Source organism: Pelobates fuscus, chromosome 4 (assembly GCF_036172605.1).
Source record: "Pelobates fuscus isolate aPelFus1 chromosome 4, aPelFus1.pri, whole genome shotgun sequence".
NCBI classification, from domain to species: Eukaryota; Metazoa; Chordata; class Amphibia; order Anura; family Pelobatidae; genus Pelobates; species Pelobates fuscus.
Window position 1 is genome coordinate 389,392,866 of NC_086320.1, and position 23,913 is coordinate 389,416,778.

General features: G+C 47.8%; 1 protein-coding gene across 1 annotated transcript in view; it reads left to right on the forward strand.

Moving 5' to 3' along the window:
• Window positions 1-23,913, forward strand: part of ASIC3 (acid sensing ion channel subunit 3) — a 456,156-nt gene that overhangs the window by 71,848 nt on the left and 360,395 nt on the right. The window contains exons 2-3 of the mRNA XM_063452925.1: window positions 9,973-10,123; window positions 13,051-13,178. Of these exons, the coding sequence (XP_063308995.1) occupies window positions 9,973-10,123; window positions 13,051-13,178 (279 nt within the window). The remainder of the gene's footprint in view (window positions 1-9,972; window positions 10,124-13,050; window positions 13,179-23,913) is intronic.

The following is a 23,913-nucleotide window of genomic DNA, read 5'->3' on the forward strand; positions in this document are numbered from 1 at the left end:
ACTATTCAGCCTCCAGATAATGGAATTAGCAGCATGTCTGTTACATCTAACATGTCCATAACGTTCCTATACTTATGCTGCACAACTTGTGCTGCCACTTTACCTGGCACTGCAGCTCTTTCTACCACAGCTAGTTCAAGTGTTAAACTGTCTTGATGCTTCCCAAAGAAACAACTAAGGGAGAGTGCAACAGAGTATACTTTGTGGGGGTCATCAAAGTTATTCTTTAGTGATTACTTAATGCCAAAGTACCAAAGTAGTGTGCCCAATGTCTAGTGTTGGTGGTGGTGTTACGTCTGTTTCCCCCACCACTGTATACCTTGAATTCTTTCCTCTGGCCCAGGAGCAATCTGAATATGAGTATGATGAGCCAGAGGATTTGGGAGAGGATAGTTTGGAGAGGACAGGTAGCAGCCCAGTATATTCACTGTAAGCTAGTGAGCACTTGCCTTCTGCATCTTCTTCACCAACTCCGAGTCCATCTGTATCTTGTGTAGAATTGTCTCACCCAACAGAAATGGTTGTGATATCAGCTCCACCTGCTACCACAGACACAAGTCACTCATGGACTGTCTATGTTACTATCATCATCATCAACATCACCAGTACTGGTACCATCAATATTTCCATTAGCATTAATCAATTAAGTTTCAGTATACAGGCTAGTGTCGTAACATCTCCTAATGCCACAGACATAAATCCACCTGTATATTCAGCAGATGCAAGGCCAAAGGTTGAGGGTATTGTATTTTGCCAACAAGGCAAAGTTTGCTGGCTATGGGGAGAGAATGGAGAATGGGCTTGTGGTAGCTATGGAGAAACACAGGAGTAGAGAATGGACTAGTGGTGGCTAACGGGAGAGACAGGAGTGGAGAGTGAACTAGTTGTGACTAATTGGAGAGACAGGTGGGAAAATAGGCTAATGGTGGCTAATGGAAGATACAAAAATGGAGAATGGGTACTGGTGGCTATGGGGAGAGACAGGAGTGGAGACTGGACTAGTGGTGGCTATGGAGAGACACATGAAAGAAGAATGGGCTAGTGTGGCAATGGGGAGAGACAGGAGGGGAGAATTGGCTAGTAATGGCCTAGGGGGGAGGCAGAAATTGAGAATGGGCTAGTGGTGGGATGGGGATGCATTGGTAAATGGGCTAGTAGTGAGGATGGGGAGAGATGTGGATATAAATTGGTGCTTTGGGCTATCGAAATAGGTCAGGGTAAAATGTGTTACTACTAGGGGAAGGTGAGAATGAGCTACTAGTGGCTATTGGATGAGGATTACAATTGATCAACACAATTACAAATAGGTGTTGTGACGAAAGCACCTTCGTCACTGGGATTTGGAGAGGCCTGCTTGCCAGCCTTTTGCCCTGTGACTATGGCCCTGTGGTGAACTTTGGGGCTAAAAATCCTGCTTGTGCCTTTTTTCCTGCTATGGTGCATTATATGGGGCTTACCGAATGGATTACGCTTAGGGTGTTTGTTTACCGAACAAACTGTCGAACAGCTGGACCACCCGCAAGTGGAGTGTGCAGCCTGTTAACCTCCCAGAAGCTGTGGTTAACTGCAGCTTAATTGATGAACGGCTGGGTGGTCGTAGCCATCTTACACGGTCGAACACGTGGCGGCAGCCATCTTATTTAAACGAACGCGGTCAGCTGTGTTTTGCCGTCGAGTTCATGGAACTGAAATCGGACACTCGATGGCATGAACACTGCTGGGACTTCCATCTCCATCTAGGTTAAATCTAGGCTAAATATGCACGAACAGAGCACCGTTCGGTGGAAATAATCTACCGAACACTCTTCAACACTGACTTTGTGCACGAACGGTCCCGTTCGACTATTTCAATATTTGGAAATAGACCGGCCGCACAGCCTAATTCTATGGAACTATTTTGGGCATGAAGCTATGCTTGCGGGCGTCAAAAACAGACCTCCATGAAACATTTGTATATGTTGTTCACCCAGATCAGGGCTATCCGGGGATGTTATGTTTTGGGGTACTTTCTGAACTTTGTAAAAATGTGTTTTTTCTGCCTGGAGATAATTGAGTTACTTACAGGACTTTACTCAATTATCTCCCAAGCAGAGGGGAGGGATTGTGTGCTGTACATGGGAGTATCACAGACTGTATGTTTGTTCTGATTGGTATGTGTCCTTTGTGTCCCTGTGCCCCATCAGGTCCAGGGGGTGTTCCTCTGGCCTGAAGAATTGTATAAAAGCCAACCGGAACCATTAAATATCAGATCATCTTGCACCTTCGTGCAGTCTTGTCTCATGTTTGGGGGATTGGAGAACTATACTCTGGGAATTGCTATAATCACTATACTCCCCTGAGTACAATTACGAAGCTCTTGTAAGAGCTGTTCCTGTTCCTGCTACGGTCTCTGGAATAAGAGAGACCTACCCACTGGAAGCTGGATCCTGGTCTTGGTTCCAGGGTGGGTGGAGGACGGCGAGACCCCAACCAAGCTGCGGCGGTTCGTGGGGTTTACGGTGGTTATGGTGTTCCAGTGCAGTGCTTATTGTACTCACCAGTACTAGGAAGCAGCGATTGACGGAGGTACCCGGTCGGGGCGCCAGGCGGTCCATCACAGGTGTGATTGTTGGTGCTTAATGTGAATATTATATATAAGTAAATAATCCCATAAAGCATGTACCGAGGCAGCATGTAGACATATAAAAGGAAATACAAAAAAAAATAGTGCAATTCTGTGTGATAAGTACTAATTAGTATTAAGGGTGAGTGAATAAAAACTCACATTTAAAGGCTCCAAATTTCTGTGCCCTTAAAGTGGCAACAAAACCGTCTTTAATGGTGGTAATAAAACACTTCCAGAAGTTAATATAAAATGGAATACAAAAAAGGAGAGCCGAATTGTGCAATATTGTTTGGTTTAAAAACAAATATCCCCAATAAAATCCTGCTCACCTTAGTTAGGGGCCCATAAATGACTGGCTCCAAGTTTGTAGACTTATTGTCTGATATATGATGACAATGCCCTCTTAGGAACCCAGGGTACAGATCCAGGAAGGAATCGCTGGTAAGTTTTGACTTAAAGGGACACTATAGTCACCTGAACAACTTCAGCTTAATGAGGTTGTTCAGGTGAGTGCTACAGCTACCCGGAGCCTTTTTCTTGTAAGCACTGTATTTTCTGAGAAAATGCAGTGTTTACATTAGAAGCTTGGAACACCTCTTGTTGCAGTCAATCAGACGGCCACCAGAGGGACTTCCGAGTGCAGAGGTCCTAAAAAGGCCTCTCGTCCGATGCATTCTGGGTGAATACTTCAGACGGGCTATCAGCACACAAAGCACTGTGAACGCGCTTTGTGTGCTGAGGCTGTCAGCACTGCTGTGGGCGTGGCTTCAGGGATGCTGTCCGGCCACAATAGTGGTTGAAGGGGGGGGGGGGACCTATTCTCCTCCCCCCCCCCCGGCCCCCACCCCTGAGCGGTGGGTGGGGGCCCTAAAAATAAGGGGGGCACATACTGCCCCCCCGGCCCCCACCCCTGTGCGGCGGGTGGGGGCCCTAAAATAATCAATAAGGGGGGACCTATTGTCCCCCCCGGCCCCCACCCCTGTGCGGTGGGTGGGGGCCTTAAAATAAAAAATAAGGGGGGGACATACTGCCCCCCCCCGGCCCCCACCCCTGTGCGGCGGGTGGGGGCCCTAAAATTCACAATAGGGAGGGGACCTACTGTCCCCCCCCGGCCCCCACCCCTGTGCGGCGGGTGGGGGCCCTAAAATTCACAATAAGGGGGGGGACCTACTGTCCCCCCCCGGCCCCCACCCCTGTGCGGCGGGTGGGGGCCCTAAAATTATCAATAAGGGGGGGGACCTACTGTACCCCCCCCGGCCCCCACCCCTGTGCGGCGGGTGGGGGCCCTAAAATAAAAAATAAGGGGGGGACCTACTGTCCCCCCTCCGGCCCCCACCCCTGAGCGGTGGGTGGGGGCCCTAAAATTCACAATAGGGAGGGGACCTACTGTCCCCCCCCCGGCCCCCACCCCTGTGCGGCGGGTGGGGGCCCTAAAATTCACAATAAGGGGGGGGGACCTACTGCCCCCCCCCCGGCCCCCACCCCTGAGCGGTGGGTGGGGGCCCTAAAATTATCAATAGGGGGGACCTATTGTCCCCCCCCGGCCCCCACCCCTGAGCGGTGGGTGGGGGCCCTAAATACAAAGGGGGTGGGGACCCTAGTTAACCCTCTCCCCCCCACCCCCCCTCCCCCCAAAAAAACTTATCTCCCTACCTACCCCCCTCACCCTAAAAATAATGAGGGGGGACCCTTTAACTAAAAACCTGTAAAGAAAAAAAAAATAAGATAAAAACAACTTACCATTCGATGTTTTCTTTCTTCTAAAATCTTCTTTCTTCAGCCCCAAAAAAGGCCAAATAAAAATCCATAATAACCGACGCAATTATAAAGCCTTGCCCCGCCCTGCAATTAGGCTAAGAACACTCTGATTGGTGGGTTTAAGCCAATCAGAGTGCTCTTTGTCATTTTACAAGCGTGGGAAAATTCCAAAGAACTTTCCCACGCTTGTAAAATGACACAGAGCACTGTGATTAGATGGCTTTAAATCCATCCAATCACAGTGCTCTGTGTCATTTTACAAGCGTGGGAAAATTCCAAAGAACTTTCCCACGCTTGTAAAATGACACAGAGCACTGTGATTGGATGGCTTTAAATCCATCCAATCACAGTGCTCTGTGTCATTTTACAAGCGTGGGAAAATTCCAAAGAACTTTCCCACGCTTGTAAAATGACAAAGAGCACTCTGATTGGCTTAAACCCACCAATCAGAGTGTTCTTAGCATAATTGCAGGGCGGGGCAAGGCTTTATAAGCCTTCCCCCGCCCTGCGGAGCTCAGTCTGCGCGGAGCCCTCCATGGGTGAAGATGGATTATTTTTTTTTGCGCTCGTTTTTTTTTTTTTTTTTTTTTTAATTGCGTCGGTTATTATGGATTTTTATTTGGCCTTTTTTGGGGCTGAAGAAAGAAGATTTTAGAAGAAAGAAAACATCGAATGGTAAGTTGTTTTTATCTTATTTTTTCTTTTTTTACAGGTTTTTAGTTAATGGTCCCCCCTCATTATTTTTAGGGTGAGGGGGGTAGGTAGGGAGATATTTTTTTGGGGGGGGGGAGGGTTAACTAGGGTCCCCCCCCCCTTTGTATTTAGGGCCCCCACCCACCGCTCAGGGGTGGGGGCCGGGGGGGACAATAGGTCCCCCCTTTATTGATAATTTTAGGGCCCCCACCCGCCGCTCAGGGGTGGGGGCCGGGGGGGGGGACAGTAAGTCCCCCCCCTTATTGATAATTTTAGGGCCCCCACCCGCCGCACAGGGGTGGGGGCCGGGGGGGGACAGTAGGTCCCCCCCCTTATTGATAATTTTAGGGCCCCCACCCGCCGCACAGGGGTGGGGGCCGGGGGGGGTACAGTAGGTCCCCCCCTTATTGATAATTTTAGGGCCCCCACCCGCCGCACAGGGGTGGGGGCCGGGGGGGGACAGTAGGTCCCCCCCCTTATTGATAATTTTAGGGCCCCCACCCGCCGCACAGGGGTGGGGGCCGGGGGGGGACAGTAGGTCCCCCCCCTTATTGATAATTTTAGGGCCCCCACCCGCCGCACAGGGGTGGGGGCCGGGGGGGGTACAGTAGGTCCCCCCCCTTATTGATAATTTTAGAAAGCGAGCTGAGCTGTCAGTCAGACAGCTCAGCTCGCGAACGCGCATTCCGCGCACATGCGCGGTAAAGCGCTCAGGTTCTTCATAGGGCGGCATTCAATGCCGCTCTATGAAGAACGCGATTGGTCCAGCGCGAAGCCGTCCCATTGGGCCCCGCGATTTCGTCATTTTGACGAAAAAGGGGGCGCGGCCTAGCGGGGAGCTCGGCGCTGGAACGGAGGTAAGTTTTTAATATAAAAACACCTCGAAATTTATTTTTAATAAATGAAAGTTCATATAAAAGCAAGAAGGAAGGCTGGGGGACCTGTCTTTCTTGCTTTTATATGGTGACTATAGAGTCCCTTTAACAAATAATTCAGAAAATGTCCTGTGGGGATATTTATGGGATAATAATGTAAACAGATGAGAAATTGCCCACGATTTCAATTCTCAGATCCTTAATCGTTATCGTGTTAAATGAAATGTATAACCATATACCGGTAATTAAAAATCACAAATTGTTATAAAAATAGATATTTATTTCTTAACAATTAAATAATAATGATGAGTAACATGCATGATAATAATCAATGGAATTTCAGTATAACATGAATATGTAATACAATATGGCAATAATCAATGGGTATTCAGTATAAAACGATATATGCAATACAATAGGCAATTTACTTCCTGGTTAGTGCAGCATAGACTCCATTAGCTGTCAAGACTGATTTACGACCCTTTCTTTACAGCTAAGGAAACAACGTTTTAAGGAGACAGAGCATTCCTTAGAGCTGCAGTAAAACTTTCTGTCAGAAGTAACCCTTTCAATGCTGGTTAGACCTCCTAAGTAGTTAAGATCTACTCTTGTGTGATTTTAAATAAAAATTTAATATTTAAAAGTCAGTAACCATTTCCTTGATTTTATCCAATGAGAGAAATCTACTATGTTATATAAGCAAAATTTGTCTAACAGATATTTTATCTTATATTATAGCCAATCAATACAGCTGGATAAATGGTCATGATATGCTAACGTGATATTAATCACACAAATACATTAATGATTATATTGATCCCAGCTGCAGATGGGATGCTATAACCATATTTGTGTACGGGATTATGGAAGGGGCGCACATTAAAACTGTGTGTAATTTTAATATATGAGAGTCGGTTGAGGTGTGCCGAAACCGACGTGAGGTTAGGCCTGCAAAAGAGGGCCCACCCAGGTATGATGATATATGAAGAGGGTGTGGTGGGAGGGAATTTCCGAAATCGTCGCAGACAGGTGAGTGGGGGGAACGCAGGTTTAAATAGGCATTAAATCCCTCCCACAATTTCAGGCATAACGCCTTCTATATATATATTCTTTAATAATTAAGATTTCTAAATATGAAATCAAACATGATTTATCCAGTCATATATCATGCTATTAATTTTAATTAATTTAAATTAATTAATTAAATGCCTGTATATTTACCAGTTATGTAGATATTTTCTCATCAGATATCCTCAGGTAGCTAAATGTCATAGATCTCTTGCTCTGCATGGAGTGTAAGAGTTTCTTGGTTACTCTGGTCGCCCGATTCTGCCTGGATCTCTCTGAATCTCCCGAGAGTGTTGTAATGTCTCTCTCTTCAATCTTTGAATTTTCGAATCTCCCTCTCTTCCCTTGTCTTAACTTTTAAAAGGGAAAAATTCCTTAGGTGATAGCCAATCACAAATGTGGGGTGTGGTTGCCTTCTAGGTAATCATTTTAATATTCGAACTCAAGAGGGCAGCCTTGTTCCACTACACATACCTATCCAGGAAAGAGTTAACTTTTCCTGGTGGCTATTTTTGACGTCATTTACGTTATCTTTATGTAGCCATAATTTTATATTCACTTGTCAGATCACACAGTTTTTCTCAGTTTTGTCCAGACTATGCGTCTGCAAATTCTGCTATAATTCCTAATATGACAGCTTATAACACTATAGATGAACTCAAAATACAATGAGAATCTGTTGGTATGGAAAGTAAAATTTAATTATTTAATCCTCTGTCACCTAAGTCTGGGAATAGAATTTATACAGTCTGTCCATCCCCGTTCTCAATGTCTTATCTCTTTGTTGCTTATATACACATTCCATTCAGCTTGGGCAAAGCAGTCAGTCAAAGAGAAAGGAAAGAAATTTTGTGTCTTTGTTAACTTGAGAATAACAAAATGGAGTCTGGTCTGTTCAACAATGACTTCAGAATATACACTTTGTATTTCTATCATAGCACAAAATGTCTGCCGATATAAATACCCTGACAGTACTCAATACTTACCGTCATTTTCTTTTGCGGGATATATCCGTGGCAGCATCACAATAGGGTTAGCTCCTCCCCCTTGGCTGTTTAGGACAGGGGACACTTTACCTTCTTACCCTCCTTACCTGGTATCATCAGACTTGTAACTCGAAGGATCAAAAAAATGGGGAGGGGAACATTTTAGATGCTGCCATGGAAATATCCAGGAAAAGAAAATCACGGTAAGTATGAGGACATTTTTCTGACTTCATGGCTAATCCATGGCAGCATAATTTTTAACTCAGGGGAGGGAAATCAAAACTAAGACAAATTATAATGCCCTAGAAAGATTCTCTATTATCCGGAATCAAGAAGTTCACGAAACTGAAGAAAGTACATTCCTTCCAAACTCTGTGGCTTTCCAGGACCTTACATCCAAGGCATAATGCTTAATTGTCTTTGATGATAATCTGTCTCTTATACCGGCCACTCTCTCCTATGACAATCTGTCCCTTACACCAACCACTCTCTCCAAGAACAAGGGGTCCTTACATCAGTCACGTTCTCTGATGACAATCTGTCCCTTACACCAACCACTCTCTCCAAGAACAAGGGGTCCTTACACCAGTCACTCTCTCTGATGACAATCCAACCTTTACATCAGTCACGTTCTCTGATGACAATCTGTCCCTTACACCAACCACTCTCTCCAATGACAATCCGTCCTTTACACCAACCACTCTCTCCAATGACAATCCGTCCCTTACACCAGACATTCTCTTCAATAATAATCTGCCCGCACACCAGTCACTCTCTCCAATAATAATCCGTCCCTTATACCAGTCACTCTCTCCGATGACAATCTGTCCCTTACACCAGTCACTCTCTCCGATGACAATCTGTCCCTTACACCAACCACTCTCTCCGATGACAATCCGTCCCTTACACCAACCACTCTCTCCAATGACAATCCGTCCCTTACACCAACCACTTTCTCTGATAACAATCCGTCCCTTACACCAACCACTTTCTCTGATAACAATCCATCCCTTACACCAGTCACTCTCTTCGATGACAATCTGTCCCTTACACCAGTCTCTCTCTCCGATGACAATCCGTCCCTTACACCAACCACTCTCTCCGATGACAATCCGTCCCTTACACCAACCACTCTCTCCAATGACAATCCGTCCCTTACACCAACCACTTTCTCTGATCACAATCCGTCCCTTACACCAGCCACTTTCTCTGATAACAATCCGTCCCTTACACCAACCACTTTCTCTGATCACAATCCGTCCCTTACACCAGCCACTTTCTCTGATCACAATCCGTCCCTTACACCAGCCACTTTCTCTGATCACAATCCGTCCCTTACACCAGCCACTTTCTCTGATCACAATCCGTCCCTTACACCAACCACTTTCTCTGATCACAATCCGTCCCTTACACCAGTCACTTTCTCTGATGACAATCTGTCCCTTACACCAGTCACTCTCTCTGATAACAATCCATCCCTTTCACCAGCTACTCTCTCCAAGAACAATGGGTCCCTTATATTGGCCACTCTCGCCGATGTCCTCTCTATCATACCGGTCATTCTCTCTGATTAAATCCTTCCTTTATGCTAGTTACTCTTCTCTGTGTGTTTTTTTGTGTATTTTTTTAAATTACTAACTTTATTTGTTTTAGTTCATAAATTGTGGTTTATTCACTAAAAAAATAATAATAGACTATTGAAAAATTCACTTTCAAATTTAGGCAAAAAGTTAATATTGTTGAATAAAATTTACATATTTTATATTTTTAAATAACCTTCAGAAATTATTTTTAAAGATTATTAAATTATCAATATCTAAAAAAATATCAAAACACTACAAATTTTCAATATTGTTCATATTAATAAATCATTTGAAAATCTTATGCAACAATATTAAATTGAGGCCTTAGCTATAGTTGTAGTGTGAATATTGTAATTCTATGTTTCCTATGTGTGTGTTTCCTGTGACCTTGCTATCTCTCTCAGGTGTTTACAAGTTACGGACGTTGTTATACATTTAATTCTGGTCAGGACGGACGAGAACCACGGCACACGTTGAAGGGAGGCACTGGGAATGGGCTGGAGTTAATGCTGGACATTCAACAAGATGAGTACTTACCTGTGTTTGATGGGACAGGTAAGTCAACTGCACTTACCTATCTTCCAGACAAGTAAGCCCCCTTACTTACCTGCCTCTCAGAGTAAAATGACCCCCTTGCACCTACCCGTTCTATATGAAATTGTTGCCACACAGAGAGCAGATCTGTCCTCCCCGCTTTTATTATTTATTTATTTATTATTGCCATTTATATAGCGCCAACAGATTCCGTAGCGCTTTACAATATTATGAGAGGGGGATTTAACTATAAATAGGACAATTACAAATAAACTTACAGGAACAATAGGTTGAAGAGGACCCTGCTCAAACGAGCTTACATTCTATAGGAGGTGGGGTGTAAAACACATTAGGACAGGAATTTACAATCAAATAAGGTGGGCTGCCCTTTAGGAGAGGGCAAGAGACAGGTATGTGAGGTAAGGGTTAGTCTTGGAGGCCATAAGCTTTCCTAAAGAGATGGGTTTTAAGGCACTTCTTAAAAGATGCAAGACTAGGGGAGAGTCTGATGGCGGTAGGCAGGCTATTCCATAGGAAGGGAGCCGCCCGCGAGAAGTCCTGCAAGCGCGAGTTGGCCGTACGAGTGCGGACAACGGACAGGAGGTGGTCACGGGCAGAACGGAGAGACCGAGAAGGGACATACCTATGGATCTGTGAGGAGATATAAGAGGGGCTAGAGTTGTTCAGTGCTTTATAGGTGTGAGTTAGTACCTTGAATTGACTCCTATAGCATACAGGAAGCCAATGTAAGGACTGGCAGAGGGGTGAGGTGTGAGAGAAACGACTAGAGAGGAAAATCAATCTAGCAGCAGCATTCATTACGGACTGTAAGGGTGCAGTACGGCTATTGGGGAGACCAATCAGGAGAGGGTTACAATAATCCATGCGGGAAATTACTAGAGCATGGACAAGCTCCTTGGTAGTATCTGGTGCAAGAAAGGGGCGGATGCGGGCTATGTTTTTAAGATGGAATCTACAGGATTTGGCAACATGCTGGATGTGAGGCTCAAAGGTGAGACCAGAGTCAAGTATGACGCCAAGACAGCGCGCTTGCAAGGATGGACTGATGTTGGTACCACAAACTTGGAGGGAGAGCGAAAGAGGAGGATCAGTATTAGGAGGAGGAAAGACAAGGAGCTCAGTTTTTGAGAGATTGAGTTTCAGAAAGCGGGAGGACATCCAGTCAGAGATGGAAGAAAGGCAAGCAGTGACACGTTGCAGGACGGCAGGGGAGAGGTCCGGGGAGGAGAGATATAGCTGGGTGTCATCAGCGTACAGGTGGTAGTGAAATCCAAAAGAGGTAATAAGTTTGCCAAGAGAGGCAGTATAAAGAGAAAATAGAAGGGGACCAAGGACGGAGCCTTGGGGAACTCCAACTGAGACAGGGCAAGGGGAGGAGGTATCATTAGAAAAGGAGACACTGAATGAGCGTCGGGAGAGATAAGAGGAAAACCATGAGAGGACAGAGTCACAGAGACCAAGCGATTGAAGAGTTTGAAGAAGGAGAGCATGATCAACGGTGTCAAAGGCCGCTGAGAGGTCAAGAAGAATTAGTATGGAGTAGTGGCCTTTGGATTTAGCTGCGATTAGGTCGTTAGTAACTTTGATAAGGGCAGTCTCTGTAGAGTGGAGAGGGCAGAAGCCAGATTGAAGAGGGTCAAGGAGAGAGTTGGAATTGAGGAAATGAGACACACGGGTAAAGACAAGTCTTTCCAGAAGCTTTGAGGAAAAAGGGAGCAGGGATATGGGACGGTAGTTAGAGGGGGTGGATGGGTCGAGGGATGTTTTTTTTAGTATAGGTACTACAGTGGCATGTTTAAGGTCAGCAGGGACGATGCCAGAGGAGAGCGAGCAGTTGAAGATGTGTGTTAGAGAAGGCACGAGACAAGTGGAGAGAGATCTAATAAGGTGAGATGGGACAGGATCGAGCGGGCAAGTGGTGTTGCGAGAGGAGCAAAGAAGAGCAGCCACCTCTTGGTCAGTAGCTGGGGAGAATGTCTGAAGGGTAGGAAAGGCATGATCTATGTGTGATTGAGAAACAGAAAGGCAAGGAGGGGAGAATTCTTTCCTTAGCTGTTCAATCTTGTCAGTGAAGTAACATGCGAAGTTATCAGCAGTAAGGTTAGTTTTGGGGGTGGCCACAGCAGGGCGAAGAAGAGAATTAAAGGTGTGAAAGAGACGCCTGGGGTTGCGGGAACATGAACTAATGAGAGTGGAAAAATAGGACTGTTTGGCAAGGGCAAGGGCTGCACTATATGAACACAATATGAATCTATAATGGAGAAAGTCTGATTGTGTACGAGACTTCCTCCAGGAGCGTTCAGCACAACGGGAGCATCTTTGCAGGTAGCGCGTTGATTTAGTATGCCATGGTTGGGGGCGGGTCCTCCTCGAGGTGCTTGTTTGGAGTGGTGCTGCAGTGTTCAAGGCAGATGTAAGAGTAGAGTTATATATGGAGATGGCCTGTGAAGGACAGGAGAGGGAAGGGATGGACAGCAGTTGTGAATCAATGTCAGCTGACAACTGTTGGAGATCAAGAGAATTAAGGTCCCTCCTGAGTTGAGGGGGGTTAGGCTGAGGTTTTTGGGTGAGGGGGTATGTGAGAGCAAATGATAAGAGGTGGTGATCAGAGAGTGGATATGGAGTGTTGCAGATATTAGATACTGTACATGCATAAGTGAAGATTAGGTCAAGGGTATTGCCAGCTACATGGGTGGGAGAATCTGCCCACTGCGATAGCCCGAGGGAGGAAGTCATGGAAAGTAGTTTGGTGGCTGCAGAGGTCAAAGGTGGGTTTATAGGAATATTGAAGGGTCTATTCTAGGCAGAGTGTTTAAATTATAAGCCCCAGAAATGACTCTGCTTGAGGTGAACTGTTACTACTTACCGGAATACAGACCGGGGCAGATGTTCCACGCCACTAACCTCTTCCTTTCTCTCTTGGGTAGAAGAGACACCACTTGAGGCTGGGGTGAAGGTTCAGATTCACAATCAGGACGAGCCCCCATTTATTGACCAGCTTGGGTTTGGCGTGGCCCCTGGTTTCCAGACGTTTGTCTCCTGCCAGAAGCAGGAAGTATCCTTTTACCATTATTACAAAATGAAGGAGAACTAGATACAAAACTGACTGCACCCCTGCCGCACATGGCTCTTAACATTTTACACCAAAATAGTCCAAACTGGAGGCATAGCTGGCTTGGAGAATTATCTATCCTGAGCTTAAATGTGAAATTTTCTGGGAATTCATTTAGAATTTCCAGCAATTTCCACATTAGTAAAAAACAACCCTGTATATGTTCTGTACTGATTTTTACTGCATGAAATGCTTCTACTCAGACAGCGCCCCCTGCTGGACAGAGCTAACGCAGCATGTTCTGAGCTGATCTGTACTCTATGTACCTGACAGTCTATACTAACACAGCGCCCCCTGCTGGACAGAGCTAACGCAGCATGTTCTGAGCTGATCTGTACTCTATGTACCTGACAGTCTATACTAACACAGCGCCCCCTGCTGGACAGAGCTAACGCAGCACGTTCTGAGCTGATCTGTACTCTATGTACCTGACAGTCTATACTAACACAGCGCCCCCTGCTGGACAGAGCTAACGCAGCACGTTCTGAGCTGATCTGTACTCTATGTACCTGACAGTCTATACTAACACAGTGCCCCCTGCTGGACAGAGCTAACGCAGCATGTTCTGAGCTGATCTGTACTCTATGTACCTGACAGTCTATACTAACACAGCGCCCCCTGCTGGACAGAGCTAACGCAGCACGTTCTGATCTGATCTGTACTCTATGTACCTGACAGTCTATACTAACACAGCGCCCCCTGCTGGACAGAGCTAACGCAGCACGTTCTGAGCTGATCTGTACTCTATGTACCTGACAGTCTATACTAACACAGTGCCCCCTGCTGGACAGAGCTAGCGCAGCACGTTCTGAGCTGATCTGTACTCTATGTACCTGACAGTCTATACTAACACAGCGCCCTCTGCTGGACAGAGCTAACGCAGCACGTTCTGAGCTGATCTGTACTCTATGTACCTGACAGTTTATACTAACACAGCGCCCCCTGCTGGACAGAGCTAACGCAGCACGTTCTGAGCTGATCTGTACTCTATGTACCTGACAGTCTATACTAACACAGCGCCCCCTGCTGGACAGAGCTAACGTAGCACGTTCTGAGCTGATCTGTACTCTATGTACCTGACAGTCTATACTAACACAGCGCCCCCTGCTGGACAGAGCTAACGCAGCATGTTCTGAGCTGATCTGTACTCTATGTACCTGACAGTTTATACTAACACAGTGCCCCCTGCTGGACAGAGCTAACGTAGCACGTTCTGAGCTGATCTGTACTCTATGTACCTGACAGTCTATACTAACACAGCGCCCCCTGCTGGACAGAGCTAACGCAGCATGTTCTGAGCTGATCTGTACTCTATGTACCTGACAGTCTATACTAACACAGCGCCCCCTGCTGGACAGAGCTAACGCAGCATGTTCTTAGCTGATCTGTACTCTATGTACCTGACAGTCTATACTAACACAGCGCCCCCAGCTGGACAGAGCTAACGCAGCACGTTCTGAGCTGATCTGTACTCTATGTACCTGACAGTCTATACTAACACAGTGCCCCCTGCTGGACAGAGCTAACGCAGCACGTTCTGAGCTGATCTGTACTCTATGTACCTGACAGTTTATACTAACACAGTGCCCCCTGCTGGACAGAGCTAACGCAGCACGTTCTGAGCTGATCTGTACTCTATGTACCTGACAGTCTATACTAACACAGCGCACCCTGCTGGACAGAGCTAACGCAGCACGTTCTGAGCTGATCTGTACTCTATGTACCTGACAGTCTATACTAACACAGCGCTCCCTGCTGGACAGAGCTAACGCAGCATGTTCTTAGCTGATCTGTACTCTATGTACCTGACAGTCTATACTAACACAGCGCCCCCTGCTGGACAGAGCTAACGCAGCATGTTCTTAGCTGATCTGTACTCTATGTACCTGACAGTCTATACTAACACAGCGCCCCCTGCTGGACAGAGCTAACGCAGCACGTTCTGAGCTGATCTGTACTCTATGTACCTGACAGTCTATACTAACACAGCGCCCTCTGCTGGACAGAGCTAACGCAGCACGTTCTGAGCTGATCTGTACTCTATGTACCTGACAGTTTATACTAACACAGCGCCCCCTGCTGGACAGAGCTAACGCAGCACGTTCTGAGCTGATCTGTACTCTATGTACCTGACAGTCTATACTAACACAGCGCCCCCTGCTGGACAGAGCTAACGTAGCACGTTCTGAGCTGATCTGTACTCTATGTACCTGACAGTCTATACTAACACAGCGCCCCTGCTGGACAGAGCTAACGCAGCACGTTCTGAGCTGATCTGTACTCTATGTACCTGACAGTCTATACTAACACAGCGCCCCCTGCTGGACAGAGCTAACGCAGCACGTTCTGAGCTGATCTGTACTCTATGTACCTGACAGTCTATACTAACACAGCGCTCCCTGCTGGACAGAGCTAACGTAGCACGTTCTGAGCTGATCTGTACTCTATGTACCTGACAGTCTATACTAACACAGCGCCCCCTGCTGGACAGAGCTAACGCAGCATGTTCTTAGCTGATCTGTACTCTATGTACCTGACAGTCTATACTAACACAGCGCCCCCTGCTGGACAGAGCTAACGCAGCACGTTCTTAGCTGATCTGTACTCTATGTACCTGACAGTCTATACTAACACAGCGCCCCCTTCTGGACAGAGCTAACGCAGCACGTTCTGAGCTGATCTGTACTCTATGTACCTGACAGTCTATACTAACACAGCGCCCCCTGCTGGACAGAGCTAACGCAGCACACTCTGAGCTGATCTGTACTCTATGTACCTGACAGTCTATACTAACACAGCGCCCCCTGCTGGACAGAGCTAACGCAGCATGTTCTTAGCTGATCTGTACTCTATGTACCTGACAGTCTATACTAACACAGCGCCCCCTTCTGGACAGAGCTAACGCAGCACACTCTGAGCTGATCTGTACTCTATGTACCTGACAGTTTATACTAACACAGCGCACCCTGCTGGACAGAGCTAACGCAGCACGTTCTGAGCTGATCTGTACTCTATGTACCTGACAGTTTATACTAACACAGCGCACCCTGCTGGACAGAGCTAACGCAGCATGTTCTGAGCTGATCTGTACTCTATGTACCTGACAGTCTATACTAACACAGCGCACCCTGCTGGACAGAGCTAACGCAGCACGTTCTGAGCTGATCTGTACTCTATGTACCTGACAGTTTATACTAACACAGCGCACCCTGCTGGACAGAGCTAACGCAGCACGTTCTGAGCTGATCTGTACTCTATGTACCTGACAGTCTATACTAACACAGCACCCCCTGCTGGACAGAGCTAACGCAGCACGTTCTGAGCTGATCTGTACTCTATGTACCTGACAGTCTATACTAACACAGCACCCCCTGCTGGACAGAGCTAACGCAGCACGTTCTTAGCTGATCTGTACTCTATGTACCTGACAGTCTATACTAACACAGCGCCCCCTTCTGGACAGAGCTAACGCAGCACACTCTGAGCTGATCTGTACTCTATGTACCTGACAGTTTATACTAACACAGCGCACCCTGCTGGACAGAGCTAACGCAGCACACTCTGAGCTGATCTGTACTCTATGTACCTGACAGTCTATACTAACACAGCGCCCCCTGCTGGACAGAGCTAACGCAGCATGTTCTTAGCTGATCTGTACTCTATGTACCTGACAGTCTATACTAACACAGCGCCCCCTTCTGGACAGAGCTAACGCAGCACACTCTGAGCTGATCTGTACTCTATGTACCTGACAGTTTATACTAACACAGCGCACCCTGCTGGACAGAGCTAACGCAGCATGTTCTGAGCTGATCTGTACTCTATGTACCTGACAGTCTATACTAACACAGCGCCCCCTGCTGGACAGAGCTAACGTAGCACGTTCTGAGCTGATCTGCACTCTATGTACCTGACAGTCTATACTAACACAGCGCCCCCTGCTGGACAGAGCTAACGCAGCACGTTCTGAGCTGATCTGTACTCTATGTACCTGACAGTCTATACTAACACAGCGCCCCCTGCTGGACAGAGCTAACGTAGCACGTTCTGAGCTGATCTGTACTCTATGTACCTGACAGTCTATACTAACACAGCGCCCCCTGCTGGACAGAGCTAACGTAGCACGTTCTGAGCTGATCTGTACTCTATGTACCTGACAGTCTAACACAGTGCCCCCTGCTGGACAGAGCTAACGCAGCACGTTCTGAGCTGATCTGTACTCTATGTACCTGACAGTCTATACTAACACAGCGCCCCCTGCTGGACAGAGCTAACGCAGCACGTTCTGAGCTGATCTGTACTCTATGTACCTGACAGTCTATACTAACACAGCGCCCCCTGCTGGACAGAGCTAACACAGCATGTTCTGAGCTGATCTGTACTCTATGTACCTGACAGTCTATACTAACACAGCGCCACCTGCTGGACAGAGCTAACGCAGCACGTTCTGAGCTGATCTGTACTCTATGTACCTGACAGTTTATACTAACACAGCGCCCCCTGCTGGACAGAGCTAAAGCAGCACGTTCTGAGTTGATCTGTACTCTATGTACCTGACAGTCTATACTAACACAGCACCCCCTGCTGGACAGAGCTAACACAGCACGTTCTGAGCTGATCTGTACTCTATGTACCTGACAGTCTATACTAACACAGCGCACCCTGCTGGACAGAGCTAACGCAGCACGTTCTGAGCTGATCTGTACTCTATGTACCTGACAGTCTATACTAACACAGCGCCCCCTGCTGGACAGAGCTAACGCAGCACGTTCTGAGCTGATCTGTACTCTATGTACCTGACAGTCTATACTAACACAGCGCCCCCTGCTGGACAGAGCTAACGCAGCACGTTCTGAGCTGATCTGTACTCTATGTACCTGACAGTCTATACTAACACAGCGCCCCCTGCTGGACAGAGCTAACCCAGCATGTTCTGAGCTGATCTGTACTCTATGTACCTGACAGTCTATACTAACACAGTGCCCCCTGCTGGACAGAGCTAACGCAGCACGTTCTGAGCTGATCTGTACTCTATGTACCTGACAGTCTATACTAACACAGCGCCGCCTGCTGGACAGAGCTAACGCAGCACGTTCTGAGCTGATCTGTACTCTATGTACCTGACAGTCTATACTAACACAGCGCCCCCTGCTGGACAGAGCTAACGCAGCATGTTCTGAGCTGATCTGTACTCTATGTACCTGACAGTCTATACTAACACAGCGCCCCCTGCTGGACAGAGCTAACTTAGCATGTTCTGAGCTGATCTGTACTCTATGTACCTGACAGTCTATACTAACACAGCGCTCCCTGCTGGACAGAGCTAACGCAGCACGTTCTGAGCTGATCTGTACTCTATGTACCTGACAGTCTATACTAACACAGCGCCCCCTGCTGGACAGAGCTAACGCAGCATGTTCTGAGCTGATCTGTACTCTATGTACCTGACAGTCTATACTAACACAGCGCCCCCTGCTGGACAGAGCTAAAGCAGCACGTTCTGAGTTGATCTGTACTCTATGTACCTGACAGTCTATACTAACACAGCGCCCCCTGCTGGACAGAGCTAACGCAGCACGTTCTGAGTTGATCTGTACTCTATGTACCTGACAGTCTATACTAACACAGCGCCCCCTGCTGGACAGAGCTTACGCAGCACGTTCTGAGCTGATCTGTACTCTATGTACCTGACAGTTTATACTAACACAGCGCCCCCTGCTGGACAGAGCTAAAGCAGCACGTTCTGAGTTGATCTGTACTCTATGTACCTGACAGTCTATACTAACACAGCGCCCCCTGCTGGACAGAGCTAACGCAGCACGTTCTGAGCTGATCTGTACTCTATGTACCTGACAGTCTATACTAACACAGCGCTCCCTGCTGGACAGAGCTAACGCAGCACGTTCTGAGCTGATCTGTACTCTATGTACCTGACAGTCTATACTAACACAGCGCCCCCTGCTGGACAGAGCTAACGCAGCACGTTCTGAGCTGATCTGTACTCTATGTACCTGACAGTCTATACTAACACAGCGCCCCCTGCTGGACAGAGCTAACCCAGCATGTTCTGAGCTGATCTGTACTCTATGTACCTGACAGTCTATACTAACACAGTGCCCCCTGCTGGACAGAGCTAACGCAGCACGTTCTGAGCTGATCTGTACTCTATGTACCTGACAGTCTATACTAACACAGCGCCCCCTGCTGGACAGAGCTAACGCAGCACGTTCTGAGCTGATCTGTACTCTATGTACCTGACAGTCTATACTAACACAGCGCCCCCTGCTGGACAGAGCTAACGCAGCATGTTCTGAGCTGATCTGTACTCTATGTACCTGACAGTCTATACTAACACAGCGCCCCCTGCTGGACAGAGCTAACGCAGCACGTTCTGAGCTGATCTGTACTCTATGTACCTGACAGTCTATACTAACACAGCGCTCCCTGCTGGACAGAGCTAACGCAGCACGTTCTGAGCTGATCTGTACTCTATGTACCTGACAGTCTATACTAACACAGCGCCCCCTGCTGGACAGAGCTAACACAGCACGTTCTGAGCGGATTTGTACTCTATGTACCTGACAGTCTATACTAACACAGCGCCCCCTGCTGGACAGAGCTAACGCAGCACGTTCTGAGCTGATCTGTACTCTATGTACCTGACAGTCTATACTAACACAGCGCCCCCTGCTGGACAGAGCTAACGCAGCACGTTCTGAGCTGATCTGTACTCTATGTACCTGACAGTCTATACTAACACAGCGTCCCCTGCTGGACAGAGCTAACGCAGCACGTTCTGAGCTGATCTGTACTCTATGTACCTGACAGTCTATACTAACACAGCGCCCCCTGCTGGACAGAGCTAACGCAGCACGTTCTGAGCTGATCTGTACTCTATGTACCTGACAGTCTATACTAACACAGCGCCCCCTGCTGGACAGAGCTAACGCAGCATGTTCTGAGCTGATCTGTACTCTGTGTACCTGACAGTCTATACTAACACAGCGCCCCCTGCTGGACAGAGCTTACGCAGCACGTTCTGAGCTGATCTGTACTCTATGTACCCGACAGTCTATACTAACACAGCGCACCCTGCTGGACAGAGCTAACACAGCATGTTCTGAGCTGATCTGTACTCTATGTACCCGACAGTCTATACTAACACAGCGCACCCTGCTGGACAGAGCTAACACAGCATGTTCTGAGCTGATCTGTACTCTATGTACCTGACAGTCTATACTAACACAGCGCACCCTGCTGGATAGAGCTAACACAGCACGTTCTGAGCTGATCTGTACTCTATGTACCTGACAGTCTATACTAACACAGCGCACCCTGCTGGATAGAGCTAACACAGCACGTTCTGAGCTGATCTGTACTCTATGTACCTGACAGTCTATACTAACACAGCGCCCCCTGCTGGACAGAGCTAACGCAGCACGTTCTGAGCTGATCTGTACTCTATGTACCTGATAGTTTATACTAACACAGCGCCCCCTGCTGGACAGAGCTAACGCAGCACGTTCTGAGCTGATCTGTACTCTATGTACCTGACAGTCTATACTAACACAGCGCTCCCTGCTGGACAGAGCTAACGCAGCATGTTCTGAGCTGATCTGTGCTCTATGTACCTGACAGTCTATACTAACACAGCGCCCCCTGCTGGACAGAGCTAACGCAGCACGTTCTGAGTGATCTGCACTCTATGTACCTGACAGTCTATACTAACACAGCGCCCTCTGCTGGACAGAGCTAACACAGCACGTTCTGAGCTGATCTGTACTCTATGTACCTGACAGTCTATACTAACACAGCGCCCTCTGCTGGACAGAGCTAACACAGCACGTTCTGAGCTGATCTGTACTCTATGTACCTGACAGTCTATACTAACACAGCACCCCCTGCTGGACAGAGCTAACGCAGCACGTTCTGAGCTGATCTGTACTCTATGTACCTGACAGTCTATACTAACACAGCGCCCCCTGCTGGACAGAGCTAACGCAGCATGTTCTGAGCTGATCTGTACTCTATGTACCTGACAGTCTATACTAACACAGTGCCCCCTGCTGGACAGAGCTAATGCAGCACGTTCTGAGCTGATCTGTACTCTATGTACCTGACAGTCTATACTAACACAGCGCCCCCTGCTGGACAGAGCTAACGCAGCACGTTCTGAGCTGATCTGTACTCTATGTACCTGACAGTCTATACTAACACAGCACCCCCTGCTGGACAGAGCTAACGCAGCACGTTCTGAGCTGATCTGTACTCTATGTACCTGACAGTCTATACTAACACAGCGCTCCCTGCTGGACAGAGCTAACGCAGCACGTTCTGAGCTGATCTGTACTCTATGTACCTGACAGTCTATACTAACACAGCGCCCCCTGCTGGACAGAGCTAACGCAGCACGTTCTGAGCTGATCTGTACTCTATGTACCTGACAGTCTATACTAACACAGCGCCCCCTGCTGGACAGAGCTAACGCAGCATGTTCTGAGCTGATCTGTACTCTATGTACCTGACAGTCTATACTAACACAGTGCCCCCTGCTGGACAGAGCTAACGCAGCACGTTCTGAGCTGATCTGTACTCTATGTACCTGACAGTCTATACTAACACAGCGCCCCCTGCTGGACAGAGCTAACGCAGCACGTTCTGAGCTGATCTGTACTATACTAACACAGCGCCCCCTGCTGGACAGAGCTAACGCAGCACGTTCTGAGCTGATCTGTACTCTATGTACCTGACAGTCTATACTAACACAGCGCCCCCTGCTGGACAGAGCTAACACAGCACGTTCTGAGCTGATTTGTACTCTATGTACCTGACAGTCTATACTAACACAGCGCTCCCTGCTGGACAGAGCTAACGCAGCACGTTCTGAGCTGATCTGTACTCTATGTACCTGACAGTCTATACTAACACAGCGCCCCCTGCTGGACAGAGCTAACGCAGCACGTTCTGAGCTGATCTGTACTCTATGTACCTGACAGTCTATACTAACACAGCGTCCCCTGCTGGACAGAGCTAACGCAGCACGTTCTGAGCTGATCTGTACTCTATGTACCTGACAGTCTATACTAACACAGCGCCCCCTGCTGGACAGAGCTAACGCAGCACGTTCTGAGCTGATCTGTACTCTATGTACCTGACAGTCTATACTAACACAGCGCCCCCTGCTGGACAGAGCTAACGCAGCACGTTCTGAGCTGATCTGTACTCTATGTACCTGACAGTCTATACTAACACAGCGCCCCCTGCTGGACAGAGCTTACGCAGCACGTTCTGAGCTGATCTGTACTCTATGTACCCGACAGTCTATACTAACACAGCGCACCCTGCTGGACAGAGCTAACACAGCATGTTCTGAGCTGATCTGTACTCTATGTACCTGACAGTCTATACTAACACAGCGCACCCTGCTGGACAGAGCTAACGCAGCATGTTCTGAGCTGATCTGTACTCTATGTACCTGACAGTCTATACTAACACAGCGCCCCCTGCTGGACAGAGCTAACACAGCACGTTCTGAGCTGATCTGTACTCTATGTACCTGACAGTCTATACTAACACAGCGCTCCCTGCTGGACAGAGCTAACGCAGCACGTTCTGAGCTGATCTGTACTCTATGTACCTGACAGTCTATACTAACACAGCGCCCCCTGCTGGACAGAGCTAACGCAGCACGCTCTGAGCTGATCTGTACTCTATGTACCTGACAGTCTATACTAACACAGCGCCCCCTGCTGGACAGAGCTAACGCAGCACGTTCTGAGCTGATCTGTACTCTATGTACCTGGCAGTCTATACTAACACAGCGCCCCCTGCTGGACAGAGCTAACGCAGCACGCTCTGAGCTGATCTGTACTCTATGTACCTGACAGTCTATACTAACACAGCGCCCCCTGCTGGACAGAGCTAACGCAGCACGTTCTGAGCTGATCTGTACTCTATGTACCTGACAGTCTATACTAACACAGCGCCCCCTGCTGGACAGAGCTAACGCAGCACGTACTGAGCTGATCTGTACTCTATGTACCTGACAGTTTATACTAACACAGCGCCCCCTGCTGGACAGAGCTAACGCAGCACGTTCTGAGCTGATCTGTACTCTATGTACCTGACAGTCTATACTAACACAGCGCCCCCTGCTGGACAGAGCTAACGCAGCACGCTCTGAGCTGATCTGTACTCTATGTACCTGACAGTCTATACTAACACAGCGCCCCCTGCTGGACAGAGCTAACGCAGCACGTTCTGAGCTGATCTGTGCTCTATGTACCTGACAGTCTATACTAACACAGCGCTCCCTGCTGGACAGAGCTAACGCAGCATGTTCTGAGCTGATCTGTGCTCTATGTACCTGACAGTCTATACTAACACAGCGCCCCCTGCTGGACAGAGCTAACGCAGCATGTTCTGAGCTGATCTGTACTCTATGTACCTGACAGTCTATACTAACACAGCGCCCCCTGCAGGACAGAGCTAACGCAGCACGTTCTGAGCTGATCTGTGCTCTATGTACCTGACAGTTTATACTAACACAGCGCCCCCTGCTGGACAGAGCTAACCCAGCATGTTCTGAGCTGATCTGTACTCTATGTACCTGACAGTCTATACTAACACAGCGCCCCCTGCTGGACAGAGCTAACGCAGCACGTTCTGAGTGATCTGC